The sequence below is a fragment of the Nesoenas mayeri genome, assembly GCF_963082525.1.
Source record: "Nesoenas mayeri genome assembly, chromosome: 1".
Lineage (NCBI taxonomy): Eukaryota > Metazoa > Chordata > Aves > Columbiformes > Columbidae > Nesoenas > Nesoenas mayeri.
Genome location: NC_137541.1, coordinates 7,711,516 through 7,734,599, shown reverse-complemented (window position 1 = coordinate 7,734,599; position 23,084 = coordinate 7,711,516). Strand labels below are relative to the sequence as shown.

The following is a 23,084-nucleotide window of genomic DNA, read 5'->3' as shown; positions in this document are numbered from 1 at the left end:
CTGAAACACTGAGAGTTGAAAGCATGTTCTACTCAGGGAAATTAGATAGAAAAGATAGGAGGCCTTGCATACTTGCCAATGCTTGCAAAGGGCAGCAGACCTGAGTTAAGATCAGGTCTGCTACCAAGTCAGAAGCTTGTCCAGCACTTTGCACAACAGGATCCAAATGGATCCATTTCTGGAGGTAAAGAACTATAAATAGTAGCAGATGTTGATGACTTATTGACCAAGCTTTGGTGTGTTTTGCGTGTGATAGGTGTCTAAGTTTTTTTTCCCGAAATTAAAAAGCAAAGTGGTTGAATTGAAGAAAAATAATTAATTTCTCATAATATCTTAGAAGATGGGATGTTCTACATACCTTTTAAAAAAAAAAGTGCCCGGAATCACCTTGTAAGTGATGAATTTCTGAGTGTGACTTCAATGCTAGGTAAAATGGATGGAAAAGAACCCAAAAAGAGTTGGCAGAGAGGACACTTCATGGGCCAGCACCGTGGCCCATGTCTGCCCTAGTCCAGATGAGGAGACATATTCATGTTGTGCCATTAGGTGGAGAAGGGGTCTTTACATTTATTTGAGGGCAACAGGCAGGTGCTGCAAATTTGAGCCATGTTGGAAGGCATAAAAGCTTTTACATGCGGACAAATTGCAGACCATGTATGTAGAAGCCATTCCATCAGGTATAACGCTCATGGAGGCCTTTGTGGACATCACCACAGTGATTGGTAACAAAAATTTGCTGTGCTTGCAAAATGTTGTCTGGGCAACCAATTATATGGAGGAAAAAAAACTCTATAGAGGACCTGCCTCCTGTGGAAAAAAAAATGAAATAGAACTAACATTTAAAGAGGTTTTTCTTTGTGAGAGGGGAAAAACTCCTGTCAGCACTTCGGAAATAAGCGGCCGTGACCTCTTGAACTGTGATGAGTAAATCCTGCATTCAATAAGGTAACAAGGGGCCTGGAGATACTTGTGTAGCTATCAGTGCCCAGACCATGAGTAACGAGAGCTCTCAAACATCTCTCAAACCACGACAATTTGTGTCACATGCTCTGAGAGCTTCTTCTCCAAAATAGCAAGTTTTCTTATGTAAATGGCTACGCTGAGAGGCCATATGAGATCACCCGGTGCCCAAGCAGAGTCGTACTCCCTCATTTTCATCAGCGCTTCAGCAAACATCATCTGAGATTCCTAGTGTCTCACAGACTTTATTCTAGTCAGTGCCCATTTCAGAACAAAATAAAACATGTTAATTAAGGGCAGAATAGCTGACAGCAAAAATTATGAAAATTGCTGTCTCAGCTCAAGCCCTGGAAGTGCTTTGGAAGAAGATTTCCAGTCTGGTGTGATGACATGAGACAGCTCTTCAGGCTGTACAGAGTGCATCCTGACTCATCTGCCTTAAAATGAAAAGAAGCGATAAGTTGATGGCTTCACGATGGGAAAGCAAAGAAATCTTTTCCTTTTTCTGATGTTATCAGGATAGATAATGCCCGGAAAAAGGTATTCCTGGGACAAATCTGGATCACTGTGTGATAACCACATCATTTGTTTGAGTTCTCATACTGTGTTATCACCAGAGCTATGAAAACACAGGTGAGGTGGCAGCTGCAAAGCAAAAGGAGCGTCTGACTACTGGAAAACATCAGGTTATTCCTACTGGAAAGATGTGAGACAAATCTGTCCCTGGGGAAGCCACTGTCATTTGAGTTTCATGGATTTCATGGATACCCCAGAGATTAATTTTACTGTCTCAGCTGACTAGCTTGGTATAGTATGAGGCACAGGCTTGCTGGACCCGTCTCATGCATGAAGTGAGCCTTTTAAATAGTGTTTGCTCAAACAGACCTTGTTGTCACCTGCCATGTAGTTCTCACATTCAGTTACTTTAACTTTTTTAAAAGGGTGCCAGTAAACACACTGCTAATCCATAGCCTGGTATAAGTGCTACTGAAAGGACAGAAGAGCAAAGAATCAAAATTAGGAAACAAATTGATAGCGTCCAGGAAGACCCAAGGATCTAAAGAGCTTCTGCTTATTGATATCTAGCAGTCAGTAGCTTAATGTGGTTTTAACAGAGGATCACTGAACATGTCTGAATAAAGGCAGCTCTTCTGTCAGGAGAATCTGGCAAATGCTATCCTTTATGATTAAAATAATATGTTACATTAAGTAAAGCATCTTGGTTTTGCAGAATCAACGTGTTTGAGGCTATTCTTCAGGTGCTCCTGATTTAAGTACAGGCAGTGCCTTCGAGAGAAGTCATTCTGCAAAGGATTAAAATCATGAAAGTGAATCCTACAAACCCAGAGCAGGATTGCAGGATCGAGACCTGAAGGAGAAGAGCACACAAGGCAGAGCACCAGCAACTTCTGAAATCTAACAAACATCTGTAACATCTCATCTGCGCTATGTAGCAGCACCAGAAAACACGTATTATTTCCTTTCCACTGTCAGTCTGTATTGCAGCTGGGAAGACTGGATGGCAATATAACCAAACCTCTTACCGACATAGCCAGGCGTCCCGCAGGCTGTGGACATCACATCTCCTTTACCCTCCATCTTCGACAATCCAAAGTCACTGATCATGATTTTTGACTCTTCATCCTGGCTGTAGTAGAGCAGGTTCTCGGGCTGGAAAGGAGAACAAGCAAAATGTGGTTTGAATATGTAAGTCCAGTAACAATGTGTGTTGGCTGATGTGTGTTGCATTTAGTACAACCCTTATTTACACCATACAGTAATATAATTTGGTTCCCCTAAATCCTAAAGAGTTGCCCTTACAACCGATACATAGATACTCTCCAGACTCCTGTATGGTAACTAATGAAAGAAGCTGACACCTTGGGCTTTGAGTAACTTTCCTGTGATAACAAACATCTCCTTTGGCACACCAAATAAGAAATAAGTCCCTTACTTGTGAGATGTGTCTGACTTATCAGCACTTCAGAGTGATGAAACAGAAGGATTAATTTGAAGACAGGTAAATATGGTAAATCCAGGTAGTATAACGAGAAGGTTTTTACACAGCATTTAAAAAAATAAAAAGGAAAATAGCAGGTATTAGAGATTTTTTTGTATCTTCCCTGCTGGAAATAAGTTATGAGAGAGGAAATTCCTTTACAGTTAACAGACTTGCAGCAAGGATGTTTTAGCTAAAGCCGATTAGGAAAAAATGCTACAGCACTAAGCACCGTGACTTGTTTAGGCTGAAGGAAAACAAGAATCACTCCACAAAGCCCTGTGACTTTATATTAACGTCAGGCGGTCTGGAGAGCACAACCAGCTCCATCTGCTGCAGCGTAGTTCTCCATCCATGAGTTTTGAACGTGCTGCTGCTCCACAGCAAAGCTCTTGCTAGGTGCTATGACAGCACATTCTTCCCCTAATTCATATTTGGGCTCTCAGCATAGGCTGGCGCTCTGACAGTCTGAAGGCAACAGGGTGCCACTGCACCACCCAGACCTTGGGGTCTTCATCTACAAAAGTGCTGGATACCCAATGTTTCGACACAAGCCTGGTATAGACTTCTCGCCCAGAAGTGGGTACAAACACCCACCTGCATGCAACACATTCTGTCCATCAGCCCCTGTGTGCTCCAGGAAATGTCAAAAAGCAGCTGTGGCCACACAACATCATCAAACTCCTCCGGACACATCCAAGCTTGAGTTTGTGAGGAGCAATTGCAGTGCAGCAGCACCAGCATCTGTCTTCATCCTGTAACATCTTGCTCTGGGGAAAGGGGCAATGAAGAAACACTAGAGGGTGACTTCACTATCCTACTCTGAGTACACTGTGCCCTTGTGGCCACGAAGTCCAATGGTACCTGGAGTGGATTACAAGGGGGTGGTCAGTAGGTCAGAGAGGTTCTCCTGCCCCTCTACTCTGCCCTGGAACACTGTGTCCAGTTCTGGGCCCTCAGTTCCAGCAGGACAGGGAACTGCTGGAGAGAGTCCAGCGCAGGGCAACAAAGATGCTGAAGGGAGTGGAGCATCTCCCGTGTGAGGAAAGGCTGAGGGAGCTGGGGCTCTGGAGCTTGGAGAAAAGGAGACTGAGGAGTGACCTCATTAATGTTTATAAATATATAAAGGGTGAGTGTCAGGAGGATGGAGCCAGGCTCTTCTCAGTGACAACCAATGATAGGACAAGGGGTAATGGGTACAAACTGGAACACAGGAGGTTCTACTTAAATTTGAGAAGAAACTTCTTCTCAGTGAGGGTGACAGACACTGGAACAGGCTGCCCATGGGGGCTATGGAGTCTCCTTCTCTGGAGACATTCAAAGCCATCTGGACACCTTCCTGCGTAACCTCATCTGGGTGTCCCTGCTCCGGCAGGGGGATTGGACTGGATGAGCTTTTGAGGTCCCTTCCAATCCCTGACATTCTGTGATTCTGTGATTCTATCCTGCTTAGCCTCAAGTGGAGGTTAAAGCCCTTTCTGGCTCCCTGAGCCCAACGTGAAGCCACAAAGCAATGGTTATATCCATGGGATATGATGCCCATGAGACAATCTACAAGCTGTGAGCCAGAGGGAGCCAAAAAGGGAAACGATTCTATTCATAAAAATAATTATGAAGTTATACAATTTACGGTTTTTGTCATTATATCTTTAATTGGCCTTTATAATGCTGCCACTGTTTTCAAGTACTGCATGAGTCAGTTTTATGCCACAGTCAGCCCTTGGCTGGAGCTACTCCTGATTTTTACCAGTGTAACTCACCTTAGGCTGCCACTTTCTCATAATTAGCAAAGCCAAGAAACCCTCCCATTTCAAATTCAAACCATTAAAAAATCTGTTTAAAAGAACTCTGGTCATTCAAGCTGGATAATTCCAAAAGCGTTAAGGAGGTGGTTCAGTGCCAAGCGGAGCTGCTCGAGTCTTTCAGTTGTTTTGTACATCCTGGACATCCCTGGACTTTATCTGCTGCCACCTCTTGATATCTGCTGCTGTGTTATTTAGATTAGAGACGTGGAGCACAGATCAGCTTTTCCCAACTACAGCAAGTATTATTTTGGTATCTGAATAACACATAATTACAATAAATAATCATTATAGATTTTTCAAGGCTTATATTTCTGTAGAGTGGATTCTTTCCCAGAGTTTCATTTTGAGGGATCACAATTAGAAACTTCCACTTATCTTGATATTTTGAGATAATAAAAAGCCTTATTACATCCACATTTTTGACATCATGGTATGTTTGTGCTAATAGAAATTCACAGCAGGTGTTCCTCACACACCATATTTTATGACTCATTTTAAAACAACTGATATGGTACTGACAAAGACTTGCAAACAAAAATAAAGAAAAAGAGCTAGTCTTTGCCCCAAAATACCACCACAGAATGTTGGTTTGATCTAAATTCAGTATGTCCTTACATAAACTCTGAAAGTAATTCACAGATGAATCCACCTCCCAATTAACAGATCTCATATTTTATTATAGGAACTTTTTAATAAGTTTGATCTGTTTTAAAGCAAGAGCTACAGCCTTCCTTTAAATTACAAAGGCAGGAATATTAAGAGCCTGGACAATTGAGGGTCTGAATTAAGAGCACTCAGACCTCCCTCCAAAACCTCTGGTTGCAGAAATAAACCTGAAGTTATTTTCTGCAGATTGAACTTAGGAGAAAGCCGGCCATGTTAAAATTCTATACAATGCTTCCATACTGAAGTGCAGGGGAGCTCTAATAAATATTAAAGTACCTTTATGTACTTCAGGAAATGAATGGGAACTGACGGCCGCACGTGAAGATTGTAGGAGACAGAAGACTAACCCGTGTCTCCTTACAGAAAACCCATTATTTGGGACTATTAGGAATAAACTGGACAATGCTGAGGAGGAAATACTATTTGTGGACAGCACTGTATATTTTCCTTCACTGGACTCAAGGTTTTTCCTTTAAAGAGTGCAAAATCAATAATTTAAAAAATATGCTTCTACTTTCTATTGTTCTGTTCTATCTATTGAAGCGAAGCTCATAGATGCCCACTTCTGGCAGAGGAATCCAAGTCTGAGGCAAGTCCCTTGCAGCAGTAATGTGTGGAAAAGCTTAAAATCCTGGGGGAATGGCCCCTGTGTAGCAAAAAGCTTCACATCTGGAGCCAAAGAGCAGCAGAAGTAAAAATCGCTGTGTTGAGGTTTTCACAAAACGAGGCCACATCTGCCTGTCTTGGGCACCTTGGAGAACTGTGGTGCTGGTGGTTACACTGGGCTCTATTTTGGCCCCACTGCATAACATTTTAGGAACAAGCCTGCCATTTATTGTTTCGCACCACACAGCATTTCATATCAGCGCTAATTTTGGAGGGGATAAACAGGAAATAAACAGTATCACTACAATTTTTCATCCGTCTTAAGACAAAACAGCGAGGTCATATTCTCAGCACTACAACCTTCATGAAGAAGACTTGCCAAAAATCGCAAACATACAATTTAATGTTAGACCAAATTAAAAATTCAATTAATTTAAAAATACATTTAATAAAAATTGTATTTAAGAAGGTAAAAAAAAAAACCCAAAAGGACTTCTTTGTAGCTCTTCACTCTATCCATGTTCATTAAGCCTTCAGGTAATTTGACCTATTTTGTCAAAGTCTATTATCTTTACACAGGGACAATTCAAGGCCACAGCATCAACATCCACGGCAATTCCTGTTTGGAGCATCCATCCAAAACACAACCAGAGGTGTTATTTCATTCACTAAATCCTTAATTACTGGCAGTAAACTTTGGAAGATTAACTAGCTCAGAAACAGAACCCCTAGTTTTCTTCTGACATTTGTTTCTTCTTCTGATGCCTTCTGCTGATTTATTATTTAAGATACTAAAGAAGGGGAGGTTTAGCTGTGTGTTATGAATTGTAAGCCTTTTGGATTATCTTAATGACAGTTAAAGATATAGGAAGGAAACAATATAGAAAAAATATCCTGTTGTGGGGTTTTTTTTGCCAGAAAAGCTGATTTTTTGATGTGATAACACAGTACAACTAAAAGGAAAATTATCTAAAAATCACATTTGCACACAATGTTCCTTAGGAGAATCCTCACTGTTAATAGTGTCTCCAAAAGCAGTGGTCCAAATAGCACAATATGAAATCATTGAATTTTCACACACTACTTACTGTTACTGATTATTATTAAGGAAAATTAAATATATTATAGCACAGTAAATCTGTAAGATCCTTTACAGCAGTAAACACATTGCATCTGAGACAAGTCTCCTGCCTTAATGTAACATTTTAGGTCCAAATGAACAACTTGTTCCCCACATCATACACACAAAATTCCCATTGTAACAGCACTGATTGCAAAGTCCTCGTTAAAACCAATTATGATGGGAGGATGTGGAGCCTTCAGAGCATCTCTCTTATAGTAAATCCTTACTGAGACAGCCAGTCTCAGAGGGGGTTGGACTTATGTGCGTTAGGCTCACATAATTACGCAACCTTCATTAACACTGTTCAGAGGACCAAGTCACACCGTGGTTGTACCTTGAGGTCCCTGTGCACGATGCCCATTCGGTGCAGGTAGTAGACGGCATCCAGGACCTGTCGGATCAGGGTGCTGGCGTCCTTCTCAGTGTAGAAACCTTTCTCGACGATGCGGTCGAAAAGCTCTCCCCCTGACACTCTGGAAAACACAACACGATGCAAGTGTGAGGATTTTCTTCGAAACATGCTTTCTACCTCACTAAAGGAAGACCAGGTCCATGCACTAGCCACAGGCAGCCTGAGCACATGTCTGTCTGTAGCTCTGGGAGATCTCCCGCTGCTCCAGCGAGCACTTGGGTTTGGTTCTCCCATAGTCCAAGGACTGGCTGTGCTATAGTGGAAAGGAAAATCCATCACACACAGAATCATAGAATATTTGGGTTGGAAAGGACCTTCAAAGCCCATCCAGTCCCACCCCTGCCATGAGCAGGGACATCTTCACCCAGATCAGGTTGCTCAGAGCCCTGTCCAGCCTGGCCTGGGATGTCTCCAGGGATGGTTCATCCACCACCTCTCTGGGCAACCTGGGCCAGGGTTTCACCACCCTCCGTGTAAAACATTTCTTCTTCATGTCTAATCTGAATCTTCCCTCCTTTAGTTTAAAACCACCACCCCTTGTCCTATCACAACATGCCCTGCTAAAAAGTCTGTCCCCATCTTTCTCATCATCCCCTTTTAAGCACTGAAAGGTTGCAATAAGGTCTCCCCAGAGCCTTCTCTTCTCCAGCTGAACACCCCAACTCTCTCAGCCTGTCCTCCCAGCAGAGCTGTTCCAGCCTCGGATCATTCCGGTGGCTCCTCTGGCCCCTGTCCAACAGGTCCATGTGTGTCCTGTGCTGAGGACCCCAGAGCTGGACCAGCACTGCAGGTGGGGTCTCACCAGAGCGGAGCAGAGGGGCAGAATCACCTCCCTGACCTGCTGCCCACGCTCCTTGTGATGCAGCCCAGGACACCATTGGCTTCTGGGCTGCAAGCGCACATTGCCGGCTCATGTCCGATCTCTCATCCACCAGCATCCCTCAAAGACTCACTAGAACTTTCAGATGGAAACCACAGCTCTAGCCAACAGGAGCCAAGAGAGCAGACACTGTTTCTCATGCTGTCCCACACTAATGAACTTCATACAGGTGAATTCGGTCTGCCCTTCCCCCTGGTGTTGTCACACTGGAGTTGTGGGGCTCCCTACTAGCATGATCCCTTGGGGTTCACTTTTTACTCTATCAACCAAGCCTTGGGTTTTGCGCTGGGAGAATGGTCCCTTTCTGCTTTCCCCACCAGCAGGTGAAATGCATACGGTAGTTCCCACCAGTACCTATAGAGTGTTAGTTCATTAAAGAACTCTAGGTCTCTGGCAATTTTAAATGCTCTCAGAGGTCCCTCCCTTTACCCACACATGTACATTCATTTGTCACCAGCCACAAACTCTTTAGGCAGAGCATGGCTTCTGCCTGGCACTGGTAACAGACAGTTATTGATGAGGGAGAATAGATTATCAGTGCAATTAATCACCAGATGACACCGATGGGGAAAGGATTCTGCAGCTCAAAGAAGAAAGAAAATAAAACCTTGACATTCCGCTATTTAATGTCTGTTATATTATGCTTTTCCTCTGCCCTGCTAGAAATAACACGTTCTGAACCTAATCTTAAATAAAGAATGGACAGATTAGAACTCCCTGGAGGAGTATCTGGGGAAGCAAAAGAGGAAAGAAAATTCTGAGTAATTGAAATAATAAAACTGTCAGGAAAAAACTGCCCTACTATGGTAAATAAAAGATTTCCATTTTAACCAGCAAAACCTATTAAAAAATAAAATGTATGCAACATGTTTTTTTCAGTAAGCTGCACCACTTAGCATACCATAAATAGCACAGTAAAACTTTCTTTAAAAACAAACCTAATAAAGGGAAAATAATAAATGATTACAGTCATTAAATACATATGGACTCGGAGCCTGCCATTATATGAACAGTAGGTAATTCAGCCACAGCCACTCTGAGCAATAATCTGCTTGAATAATGCCATGAAGTCACTTCCTAAGGAAGTTTGGAGCCTGAATGGAAGAGAAGGCTACTGCTAAAAATGAACACGTTCAACTGCAAAAATGAAAAGCAACCTTGGAAGAAAAAAAACCCAACTAACAGATAATCCTCCTATTAACTGCTAGGCAAACAAACCAAATACCTTGCTAAAATATTGGCATTAATTAGAAACTTTGCAATGAAGGTGAAGTTCACCAGGGTCTGAAGTCCACCCAGGAGACCCCTGACCACAGCAGCATCCCAGCTGCTTGTTGCTGGAAAAGGGTGCTGGGCTGACCATGGGGTGAGAAGAACATCCTGATACCAAACAGGAGAGACCATGACCATGGTACAGTGGGGCAGGAGACACGGCAGGTAAAGAATGCACCGGCAGAAGTGCCATCACACAGCAACCTGCTCTGAGATGACACCCTGAACACTGCACAGAAAAACTTGAATTAAAACCCTTCTTTTCCTAGTTTCTTACTATAGGAGCTGTATTTCTCATATATATAGGCAGTGTGGCCAGCAAGCCTAGCAAAGAGATTGTCCCCCTATACTGGGCACTGGGGAGGCTGCACCTTGAATCCTGGGGTCAGTTTGGGGCCCCTCATTACAAGACAGATCTTAAGGTGCTGGAGCAAGTTCAGAGAAGGGAACAGAGCTGGGGAAGGGTCTGGAGCACAAGTGTGATGGGAGTGGCTGAGGGACCTGGGGGTTCAGCTGGAGAACAGGAGCTGAGGGGAGACCTTTTGATCTCTGAACTGCCTGAAAGGAGCTTGGAGCATGGAGGGGGTTGGTCTCTTCTCCCAAGCAACAAATGACAGAACAAGAATAAATGGCCTCAGGTTGCACCAGGGGAGGTTTAGATTCGAAATTAGGAAAAAATTCTTCATGGAAAGGGTTGTCAGGCATTGGAACAGGCTGCCCAGGGCAGTAGTGGAGTCATCATCCCTGGAGGGGTTTAAAAGACACATAGATGTGGTGCTTAGGGACATGGTTTAGTGACAGTGTTGGGTTAACGGTTGGAATTTATGATCTTAAAGGTCTTTTCCAACCAAAATGATTCTATGATATCTACATCGGGTATTGCTCCAAGCCCCTCTCAGCCCTACACCCTTTGCTGGACCCATCGCTTTCCATGCCAGGGGAGAACAAACACACCTCTGCCTCGCTGTTCACTGAAGGCAGATACAGCTTTATTGAATCTGGCTCCTATTAGCTGACTGTCTTTTTATATTTCCCCTGCAGCCCTTTTGTTTCCTGTGGATTGATTGCACTGAAAATTGAGCCCACGCAGTAATTAATATGACTGAATACAGCACATTTCCCCACGAAAATGCAGTGCGTGCTGTTTTGCAATTTCATACAGTTACTTTTGTTATATTGAAGAGATGGACTGCTTTAGTAGATACTGATTTATATTGTGTGCTTTCCCGCACAAGGACTCTCTCCTTCGACATTTGCAGAGAACACACTTCCACAACATTTTTTTCAGCAAAATGACTAAATTTCCCTCCTGCCAGCTCACTCCCCATCCCCCTTAAGGCCTCATTCTTTAATCGAAAGCTTTTCTTAGTCAAATTTAGTCCAGTGGATCTACTGTACCCAGGCTCAATCTGTTTATAATTTTATTTCAACACACGGAAAACACTCACAACCTCTTAAATGATGCATTGCAAACCAGAGCTTAATCCAAGGACTCAGGAGGAGCAGACGATAAGTTCATAGCCACTTGCTTATTCAGAGTGTTAACAGCATCCCAGGTGCACACAGAGAGTTGAGGGGGGCCTGCGGTCCTATTTATTTGTGTGATGAGTCTGTGTTATGGCATATGGGATTTACATTACATGTTTGCACTCACCTATAGAGTATTCCTGCTGTGGGCAAGAGTCATGGCTGGGGTTTACCTCCAAGGGATGCTCCGCAACTCAGCACCCAAGGTCATGGCTAGTTTCCATATGGAGCTTATGTCTATAGGGTTTTTCTCTTTCAAAATATAGTTAACTCAACCATAATGTTATTGGGAATGCTGTATGGTGCTCAAGGGCTGACATAAGTCAATGTTGTTCCAGGAGCAAACCAGCAAGGGCAGTTGTGGGAGAGCACCTGAACTCTAAACTGATGGTGGAAATGTGGGCTTGGTCTAAAACTGGTTTTGATCCCAACCCCTCTGCCCCACTGGGACTGGGCATCCTGCTCTGAACAGCCCTGGGCACTCACAAAGCATTGCTGAAGTTTGTTTGTTCCAGTCTTCATTATTCTGGGATTCATTTTTTCTAATGGCAGCACCAGCTTTGTACTCTCTACAACAATTTTGAACAGTGCGCAGAATGCAGAGTTGAAACTGCAGGCGCTCAGAGCAGAATGAAGTCTTTGTCTTAAAGAAATCTGAGACAAAATTTTCTGACCAGAAAGAGAGAGTAGAAAGAATTTCTTATTAGTGGAAGAGGACTGCTCCTGTCTCGCAGGCACCGGCTCACGGAGCTGGACACGCTGTCCCAAACATCAGCACAACGAACCTTTTTTCCCTGCTGCAATCGGAGTAGCATTAGCCCTGCCCAGGGATTCAGAGCTGGGCAAAAATCAGCAAAGCCAACAGACCTGTCTCTTCTGCAGAGACACCAGCTGGGGCTGCAAAGCACATGCGGCTCCATCACTTGGGCCGTGCTCAGGCACCGAACTGTGGCTCTTCCTTGGTTCATCAAAGGGTGTGCGGAAAGGCCAGTGCTTGGAAAAGGAGCTGAGCTGGGTGTCCACATCACACAGGGATTCTGTGCTATGTGCCCTGCCTACCTGATGGGGATCACTTTCAAAACAATGCTTGGAAGATTCATTTGGTTTAAAAACAAACAAACAAATACCAACCAAAAACCAAAACACACACACAGACAAAACAAAAACTACAAAATAAATAATTCTTGTGGGAAACTGCAGCGGGTCTGTGGAATCCTTGACAGAAAATATAAGAGTAGGGATCAGCCTTGAGATATTAAGATTTACCCTTGAGAAGGATGGGAGTAAAGGAGTATCCGGAGAGAGTAGAGATGTACCCATGAGAGAGAAGGGGATAGAAGAATAACATGGATGATAGAAAAATTAACCAATGAGATGTTAGTGCTGTAACTTGTAACCAACAGTGAAAAGACACATGAACTGGTAGAATTGTATAAAAATGCACTTGTAGCAATAAATGGCACCTATTACTTTCATCTTGAAAGAACTTGGTCCATGTCGTTTGTCCGTCTCAATCGTGACAAATTCTGACTTCCACTACATGTTTTACCTGAGCCTATGTGCCTTTAGCTCAATGCCACTGACTATCAACACAAGGAAGGTCAGAATAAACATAATTTAAATTTCCTCATTGCAGGAATGAGAGAATCAGACTTGCCCCAAAGAAACAGCCAGGACATACAGCAATGTCCTGTTCCACAAGCCCTACCCCACTAAGAAAGAGGCATTGCCATCAAACCCATTTTGCAGAGGGCCAGTAGGACACAGCTTGACCATACGAAAAAAGAAGCATTATCTGCAGTTCCAAAGGGGAGACACAGATTGCACTCTGGTTCCAGGTTTTCCTGAGATAAAACCTTATGGATGTAGTGTTTCATTAAGTACATTTTGTGTATTGATCATGCAGATGATGCACATCTTTCAGAGGATCTGCTCTGGTGCTGGAATTTGCAATAAACTCCTACAGTCCTCTGGTCTGGGCTCAGCGACAGAGTCTGCCCAGCTCTAATGAAGATGAACAAGGAAACAGAGCCAGATGTTAAAAACAGAGTGTCCATTGTTATATTTTTAATCTGTTTGGTTTGGGTTTTTTTGTGGGGTTTTTTGTTTGGCTGTTTTTTTCTTTCCCCTGGTTGGATTTGAAGATTTTGCCTCTTGTTTCTTCCCAATTTGGTGTTTAAATGTAGATCCAAACCTCCAGCACAGGCTGCCACACTGAGTGTCCCAGTTTAGGACAAGTTTCAAAATACTTTGAAAATGCCAATGGTTTTTGCCTATATGCATAAGCTACCTTGTTATTTGGGCTGTGCACATACACTGTTGGCTGAATACCCTCAGACAGTAAAAACAGACCTTGAAAGACCTTGCAATTCTCATTCGAGGCAAAGGAGAGGTCACTCTAACACTTCTAATAATTATTAAGGCTCTGTCCAAAGGTTGGTGTCAGTCCTGTCACTACAGTTTCTGTATTTTTGCCATTTCTAATTTACAGGCATAACTTGGGAGACATGAGGAAACATTTCAGGATTAGTATTTACATTAACACATTTCACCACCAAGTTCATCAGGAAGGAGCCAAACTGATAAACAAAATGAAAACAACCCTGCTGTACGTACGGGGAAATTATGTGATTGACTTTTTTCTCAAGCAGTACCATGAGAAAGAGAGAAAGAAATGCTATGATTAAGGATGAGCACCAAACAATTGCTCCCTTGTAATTTAAGACTCCTAAACAAAGAGCCAGTCTCTCTGGATTTCTGATGGTTTTGCCAGCAGTGTGGAACCTGCACCCATATACTGAAGGTGACTCTACCAGGTACCCACCAGATCATCACCACAGCTGCCTGGTGGCATCACCCCCTACATTTGTGAGCCTTCAGGTAAATAAATACATGCATAAAAGAACAAATAAATGCTGGAATTAAAAAGGGTATTAGTCATATATTGATATGACTATATTAATGTTACCCTTTCTTACTCCTGCTGGTACCATCTGTGTGTACAGATAAATCCTCTCATTTATCCACCCTTGTATCCCCCACTGTTTCCAAGTGTAGGAACCTTTCTTCTTGTTTTAGGAGCTTGATAAATAACACCCTTTGAAATATCGCTGCGACTGCATCGCCATTTGGCAAAATATTGATGTTTTTCCCTTTTGGAGTACAGGCTGGAATTGCTCTGGATTGTTTATCGCTTGACAGCTTAATTGCTTTTTATCAGAAGTCTTATTGATGAGCTCATCAGCGGTTGATTTACAGAGAATCCCATCAAAGCTCTTCACAGCTTGTAGGATTTTCCCTCCAGAAGCATAGGAAGCTCATCTGATGCTTCACAGCAGCTCAAGCCATGATCCTGGGTTAGAAGAACCAGCACAGAAAGGCAGAGACATCCCTAGGGACTTGCTAACATTGTTTAAACCTGAAAATTAGAGATGCCTAATGAAAAAAAGGGCTGATTTCAGAAATGTGGAGCAGGAGACATCCCAGGCCAATATGAAAAATAGGTAAATTATGAGCATTACCCTACAACTGTGAACAGCTCATGGATTAGAAGTTACACGTTCACAATTTCCTACGATCTAAATCAGAAAAAAACACATAATTCAGCCCCTGGGGCACAAAGCTGGAAGTGTGAGGTGAGATAAGAAAGACTGAACGGACTGTTCCTGGGAAGGTCTGGCTTTGAGTATTAGTTTTCTGTAACAAAGGAATTCTTATTAATACAAATATTTCCATTTTTAAAAAATATTTTGAATTTAATGGAGGGCTTTTCTGTTTGGCTTTAAACTTCCTCTGCATTGTGAAAAAGCATGAGAACCAGGGAGCAAACCCGGCCAGTTCACGGTTCGAAAGAGAAATTGGCTGCCCCAGTCTCATTGTTCAAACAACTTAACACATAAAAAGAAAATGAGTAAACTGATTAATAGATTTTTAGACCCAGAAAGGAACATTATGATTATCGAGCCTGACCTTTTGCAAACATAAGTATGTGATTAAAATTCTCCTTGTGCTGATAATCTAAGGTGTTAATCAGGCAGGGACAGATATTGCTATAGAAATACTCTAAGCCTTACAGAGGTTTGCCTTATTCAGTATACAACTCAGAAAACTGCAGCAGCTTTCTCATTTGCAGCACGTCATAAAATATTCAGCCTGAACAAGGCAAGGACTTTCCTTGTTATTGTAGCTTTAAATCACCCACCTTAAAATCTGACGGTAACATAAATATATGCTCCAAGGCCACCAAAGAAAGGACGCAGGATTAATTTTGGCTTATTTTTCCAGAATACAGGTGTGTGAATGTGGTAGAGAGGGGTGGATGGGCATCAGCATCCTATCCTTTGACGGCACTATCCAATGCAACGTTGCTGTGGGATTTACTCTGAAGGATGATGGTTTCTCAGTCCTTCATCACCACTGCGATGGTGGCTGCACCAGATTGCTGCCCCCACACCCTGAGGGGTCGTTTTGGAAAAGTTTGGGGAAAAACTGGTATGGTCATCTCTTCAGAACCAAACTGAGCAAACTACAACAGTTTTTCCCTGCATTAAAAGTTTCATATGACTTTTGCTGAGCAGCTGCAGTGAGACTGTGCTTTGGAGAACAGGCTTCTGTTTCCACTGGGACACGACCGTGTAGTCTCTGGAAAGCTCAGCTCACAGATATAATGTAGTTTGGCAGTGAAAATCTTCGGAGGCAACATTTTCCTTCACAGAATCCCTACTGTGGAGATCTTTTGAGGTCCATCATTTTTTTTGAGGTCAACGCTGTTTTGTTTTATTCAGAATTTTACTCCATATTCAGATATTCAACATCGTATTCAAAATTTCCCCTGGTCCCGTCAGCGTCAAAAAGCGTGACAGCACTAACAGCAACCAAATGACAAAGGACCTCAGGTTTTTAAGTCTCTTCTGGCTAAATCTTACTGACTGACAGCTCATGACAGCCCTTCAAATGCCAGAGCCCACTTGCCTCCATCTATGCTTGTCCCCCCAGGCAGTGGCACATGGAGGAGACCCAGTACCTGCCACCTACAGCAACGCTCCCTCAGTTTCATAAATATCACTATTTATGAGGAACCTATCTATAGTAAAGCAACCTGCACTGATAACCCCACCATGCAATCAAATCCTAAGGAATATCATAGCGAACTTCACATCTCTAGTGCTTTGCTCAGGTCCACGAACACCATGATGGGCAGAAGATGGGCACAACTTTTTCCCACTTTTCTGAGCTCTTGCAGTTTGATTGGCACATCCACAGGAGCCAAGGAATCATCTATTATAGTATTAGCAGCTTGAACACACTCAAATGTGCTCCTTGCCACTTTAAAAAAAAGACCTATGAACATATCTGTTGGTTATTCAGCCTGTTTTTCTTCATAGCTTTGCATTAAATGAAAAGGCAAAGCTGAAGCTCAGCAATGGTGACTTTCACCTACGCCCGTTGTATCATTAATTCCAACGCTTTGATGTCACCACATGTGAATCCATACATACAATGGGTTTACCACAGGTTTCACTGTGAAAAGAACCCCAGCATTTTGAAAAATGTCATTAAAATATGCACAGCACGCATTAAATAACTAAAAAATTTAGTTTTAAAGAAGAAATTACTCCCTGATTCATTCACGTCTTTACATGAGACATCAGTAAATCATCCCAAGCACAATCACTCTTGCTCATATATATGTATATTTACATATATGTGATTTTGTTGTCTCAACCTTTCTCACTTTGCTTCTGGAAAACAGAAAAGTAGAGCTCTGTAGACAAACCACACAAAAGATGTTTTCCAGTGTCTGAGGTCTGGAACAACGTATTTCCCAACTGCTGTCATTTTCCTCCAGCTCTCCATAAAATAAGCGGATAGTTAAAATCTGGAGGAGATTCCTCACCTGACAGCAATTTAAAAGTAGGTCATGTTTCAGCACTAATAGGTTTGGTTTCTTTTCCTTTTGACTTGTTTTCCAATGGAAACCAACCTCAATGTCCTGCCAGCATTAGCTAGGAAGAACAGACCTAAAAATAATGAGAACCAATGTAACTGAAAAAGGATACCATAGATTATACAATGTACAGTAAACAATTATGAAATATAAGATGAATACAGGACTAAGAATTGTCCTACATATAAAAAAGGGCCACAGAAAAGTGGAGCTTAACTGGAGCTTAAACAGCCCAGATTTTCTGTGAGTAAAACTTAATAGAAATTTTTCCTTTTTCTGAGCCTAATTTCCACATGCTTTCTCACAAGTAAGTTTGCAGTGAGATCACAGAATGTCAGGGATTGGAAGGGACCTCGAAAGCTCATCCAGTCCAATCCCCCTGCGGAGCAGGAACACCCAGATGAGGTTACACAGGAAGGTGTCCAGGTGGGTTTGAATGTCTCCAGAGTAGGAGACTCCACAACCTCCCTGGGCAGCCTGTTCCAGTGTCTGTCACCCTCACTAAGAAGTTTCTTCTCAAATTTAAGTGGAACCTTTTGTGTTCCAGTTTGTATCCATTGCCCCTTGTCCTATCATTGGTTGTCACTGAGAAGAGCCTGGCTCCATCCTCCTGACACTCACCCTTTACATATCTGTAAACATTAATGAGGTCACCCCTCAGTCTCCTCTTCTCCAAGCTCAAGAGCCCCAGCTTCCTCAGCCTTTCCTCACACGGGAGATGCTCCACTCCATCATCTTTGTTGCCCTGCGCTGGACCCTCTCCAGCAGTTCCCTGTCCTGCTGGAACTGAGAGGCCCAGAACTGGACACAATATTCCAGGTGTGGTCTCCCCAGGGCAGAGTAGAGGGGCAGGAGAACCTCTCTGACCTACTAACCACCCCCCTTCTAATCCACCCCAGGTACCATTGGCTTCCTGGCCACAAGGGCACAGTGCTGGCTCATGGTCATCCTACTGTCCCCAGGACCCCCAGGTCACTTTCCCCTATGCTGCTCTCTAATAGGTCATTCCCCAACTTATACTGGAACCTGGGGTTGTTCCTATCCAGATGCAAGACTCTACACTTGTGTAGAGTGTGTCATTGTGGAAACAGCTGATGTTAAGTCAACATTGGGTGACAGTTCTCTCAGTGCAGAAAGAGCTCTGAAGCTCCTTGTATCATCTGTATCTCACATAAATTCTACTTATTTTTTAGCTTTTCTATAGGATGTACAACACCTGCAGACTTCTGAGTTGTCCCTCTGTACTGGATGAGCACAAACAAGAAGTACTTATTGTGAACCACAGAAGGAAATGCAGTCAACTGGTCAAGATATCTTGTTGAAAAAATCAACTTGTCCAAGTAGTTAATAGAAACAATACATTGGGAGCTAAATGTTAAAACCAAACAGACCAACTTAACTTTAAATTATGTAAGTATCATGTTTTATCACACTGTTACAACTGTATATACATTTTAAAAGTCACTAATGTGCTCTTCAACTTTTGAGAAAGTGTGAAGAATTGATAAAGAAAAACACAAGATTCTAGTTGTTTATAATGAAGCATTTATCAAGAAATCTGCAAGTAACCAAAGTAAATATGGGGAAAATCCCATTTTATAGTGCATGCACTATTTTAGATTATACAATATCTATAAAAATCAGGAAATAAATGTTGGCATTATCAAGGACAGCTCCTTGAAATGTTCTGTAGCCACAAAAAAGCAAGCAGAAGGTTTGGGAGAAAACTGAATGCAAATGCGAAAATAATTTGTCCTCCTGAACATCCATGGTACACTCACACCTTCAACTGTTTTGACAAAAGTTCATCTCACCCAATCTTGCAAGTCTACAGAATAAGCACCCATTCTGAGAGCTACCACCCTCATGTCCTTCAGCCAACACAAAGAAGGAGGCATTTCTAGGGTGTGATGCTGCTAAGGGCACACTTCAGGATGTGAGGAACAGAAATGTCCATTTCTGTGCTCATTTGGACAAATCCCACCATGATGACCTTTACAGAAACAAGTCCTGAAGATGTCTTGGTCAAAAGTGTGGTCAAACTTGTCAAAGTTCAGAGAAGAAAAACAAGCAGCACCGAAGACCTTCTCCATGAAAAGTGACATCAAATTTACAAAGAAAAGAGATGACAGAGGGGATACGATAGTGCTCTATAAAATCATGGAAGGATGGAACATGGAAAAGGGAAGTATAAGGAATTATTTCACAACATAGATGAGAAATGTGGGACCTAATGAAATTAGCAGGTGGTGGATTTAAGACAAAAGCATTTGTCTTCTGAGGAGCAATCCTGAAACAGATGAATCTCTGGTATGACCCAATAAAATGGTGCTCAAGTTCTTATGTTTGTGCTCATTGAATTAATTATTGAATTATTCACTCAACTCTGGTATGAATGTGCATACCTACATTAAGTGAGTCTTTTGATTCACTCACTTAAGATCAAATATGACAGATTCATAGATTTTAAAGCCATTATGATAATCTAATCTGACCCCAGACAAAACAAAGACTGTACAATTTTTGCCTAGGATCCACAGCTCCTGGCTGGACAAAAGACAATCGTTTAGCAGTGTAGCCAGGCTTGACTTAAGAAGATACCACTAATCCCTTGTCTGCTTTGTCCAGCGGTTAATTACATGGGCTAATTACATTGAGGTTTTCTCTGATTATTATTTCTTATGTCCTGTCATTGGATCCCTTTTGACACTGCCTGCAGACTCTTTAGCCATATTAAAGTAACCTTACTCTTTTCAGGTTTGGGTAACTTTATTTTTCTTACTTCTATCACTTCTGCATCAGTAATAATTTGGCCATTCCTGGACAGGATATGGACCAGTACTGAGTATCTGTATTTCAACACTGAATCAAATATAATCTAAATAGAGTGTAGAGTCTTGAAGTATGACTCTCATAATTCATTCACTCTACTACATCTCATGATGTTTATCTCACCACAGTTCAAACAAAATATCCCTGTTTACAAAAGCAGAGAGTGAATTTCTACAATTTTGAGCAATGTAGAGAGACATCAAACTGAATTCTTACAGCTCAGATACAGTCTCAGATAAATAAAACTTGTATGACTGTTTAGAGCAATATTATATTTGTAGGCAGTAAATTCAGTTTTGACTGGAGCTGCAAGGACATTTGTAAAGTCATTGAAAGAACCAGGAGGAACAGGAATTGACTTTGGAGACCTCTGGATTGTATGCAAGTTGATTAATCTCCTGCCCAGTCATGTCTAAGGAGGGGACAGCAGGCACATGGTGAGTGAGGATGGGCCACATACATGAACAGATCAGAGCTGCTAAAAGCAGCTTATGGCAAATAAAAGAGTCTAAATCTCACCGCTCCAAACCCACTGCACACCTTCCTGTGTCTCACATGAGACTTTCCTCTCACTTACCCTATTAATTGCAATTTTTCACATTACCCACTGTTTCCCAGCTCCGTGCAGGAAGCCTGTGAGCGGACGTGATTTGTGCTGCTGCTCGTGCATCGCTGATGGGCCAGGAGCAGCACTGGTGACTACAACTTCATGTTTATTTGCAGATCACCAGCTGCCTTCTCCCATTAGCAACAGCTGATTTCCAAGCTGTGCCCTCTGCACAGATAAGGCACAGCAGAGGCCAGGGGGACCCGCTGATTTATCGTGGTTTGGCTGGAGGGTGGGCAGCAGATATTCTCTCACGGCCTTGATGGAAGATTTATGATGTGCAAAAGAGGCATTTTCTCTCAAAAAAAAAAAGGGAGCGGGGGGAGAGGAAGAAAGAGGCATCTGGTCCTAATTCCTGATATTCTCAAAAACACCCCTCAGAAGTCAGGCATGTGAACCACCAGAGCTCAAGTGATCTCTGCTCTTCAAATACTGTGCGATGAGCTCCTCAAGGAGATGCTGTCCATGGCATCCCCATGAGAGATGGGAAGAATGAAGTGCCACCAGCAGCCAGTGAAGCCACCGGGCAAAACTAACCAGCAGAAAGGACAAGCCTCCAAAAAGGCTGGGAAACCATGAGTGAAACCAGCTGGACATGGGGAGGACAAAGAGGATGATCCTACCAGCACCTTATGCTTGCTCAGTCCACGTTGGCTGCCTGGCACTAAAAACCAGGTGCCACAGCCACAGGTTTGCTGGTTTTATTCTGTGCAGCAGCTGAATTTACTGCTTTTTGAAAGAAAAAACCCACCCTTCCTGGAGGGAAAGTATTTGTTGAAAGATATAGGAGGAGCACAATACAGAAAAGAGAAAGTTTCCAGAATGTCCTACATAAAACAAATGTGCCCTGAGGCTTACTTTAATAATTCTTCAATTATTGCCTTACTGGTGGCTCATTTAGTCCAGGCCATTGAGATGATTCTAATGGAAATCATCAATTCATCACGGAGATGACTTCCAAGAATCTAATCATGCAGATGAAAACAGACACATGTTCGTGCTACTAATGAGGACTCTAGAAAAAGAGGGAAGATTTTATGTATCTGTTATTTTGAAAGGTTTATTTCCTCCTGTGTCTTAATAAACCAGTCTGGCCGACTGCCAGCCATTCTGGTTTTTACTGGGACCGTCCCATAGCACTGGGAGAGATTTTTAAATATCCACTTATACATTATTGCTCCCAGGCTGTTGTTTATTCTAACACTTTACACAGTTTCCTCCACACAGAAAACTAAAGTCTCCAGCTAATTCTTTGTTAATCAACACAAGTAGCTCTACGGTGGTTTTATTTTCCAGACAGAAAGGCAACTCAGTGCCAACAAGCAAATCCTTATAGTTCATGCTCAATACTTGAGGAGTTTGTGTCACCATCACTGAGTCTATTTCCGTGATATCTTTCAACAGGCGAATTAGTGACAAACTGTAAAAGCTGATGTTTGAAAAAAGCGAAGCCATAATTGAGGCAACAAATAATTGAACTTAGCCAGAAAAAGTGAGAAAAGCTCAACCAGATCCTTTCTAGATGTAGTAATTCACCACCAAAAAACCAGAACAGAACAAACCCACTTTTCTATCTCACAACAAACACCTAGGTCATCTCCTCAAGGCCAGACCGTCAGTGTGAGGATGTCGGTGGTGCTGGTACAGGGCACAGGGACACTCCTGTCCTTCCTACACCCTAAAAATAACCCGCTCCCAGGAGTAGCACCCCAAAGGCAGCTCATGGGAAGCACAACTCCAAAGCAGAGCAGGCAAAGTGTAACGACATGGTCCTCATTTCTCCCAAGCCCTCCAGCCTCCAAAGATTTCAACAGGAATATCCTACTATTTGCCATGCCCCATGCACAGCTGTCCCTTGAGCTCTGCCTCCTGGGGACCATAATGAATATAATTCCCCCGTGTTTCACATTTCATACTTAAACTGCCCTATAAAACCCCATTCACGAGCAAGCCCCGAGCAACGGCAAAAATACAAGAGGTAAAGCTGCACCAGCTTCAGATTACAGCCATCGAGCTGCTCCTCCCAGCTCAGCCTCACCGCTCTCAAGGAGGCCCATGGCAGGAGAAGACTTCAAGAGAGTGATTTCTACCAAGTGCGAGGGCCACAGATGAGGTATAAGCCAGCACATGTGTTTTGGGACTTCATCCTATATCCCAAACGTTTGTGCTGATGGGCACAGTGATGAGCTGGTCTGAGCTGCCACTGTAACAGCCCATCACACCCCACAAGGAGTCCTTGGCATTACCATGTGGTTGCTAAATATTTAATTTGGCTAGTATAGGATCTGATAAAACCCTGGGCATTCCTGCTGACAAAATAACAACAGCTCACCCTTTCGTGGATTCAGCTGTGACTAAAACAAAGTTAGTTTTAAATCTTCTTCTAACATTTTATAGGGATACTCTTAAGTGACAGTCTTGGTCCCTTAGTATCTGTTGCATTTGTTA

At 42.7% G+C, this 23,084-nt stretch overlaps 1 protein-coding gene across 1 annotated transcript in view; it reads right to left on the bottom strand.

Moving 5' to 3' along the window:
* CAMK1D (calcium/calmodulin dependent protein kinase ID) overlaps positions 1–23,084 on the bottom strand; it is a gene marked incomplete at both ends in the record, with an annotated part of 232,635 nt that overhangs the window by 35,439 nt on the left and 174,112 nt on the right. Inside the window, 2 exons of the mRNA XM_080348748.1 lie at positions 2,505–2,631; positions 7,494–7,632. Of these exons, the coding sequence (XP_080204874.1) occupies positions 2,505–2,631; positions 7,494–7,632 (266 nt within the window). The remainder of the gene's footprint in view (positions 1–2,504; positions 2,632–7,493; positions 7,633–23,084) is intronic.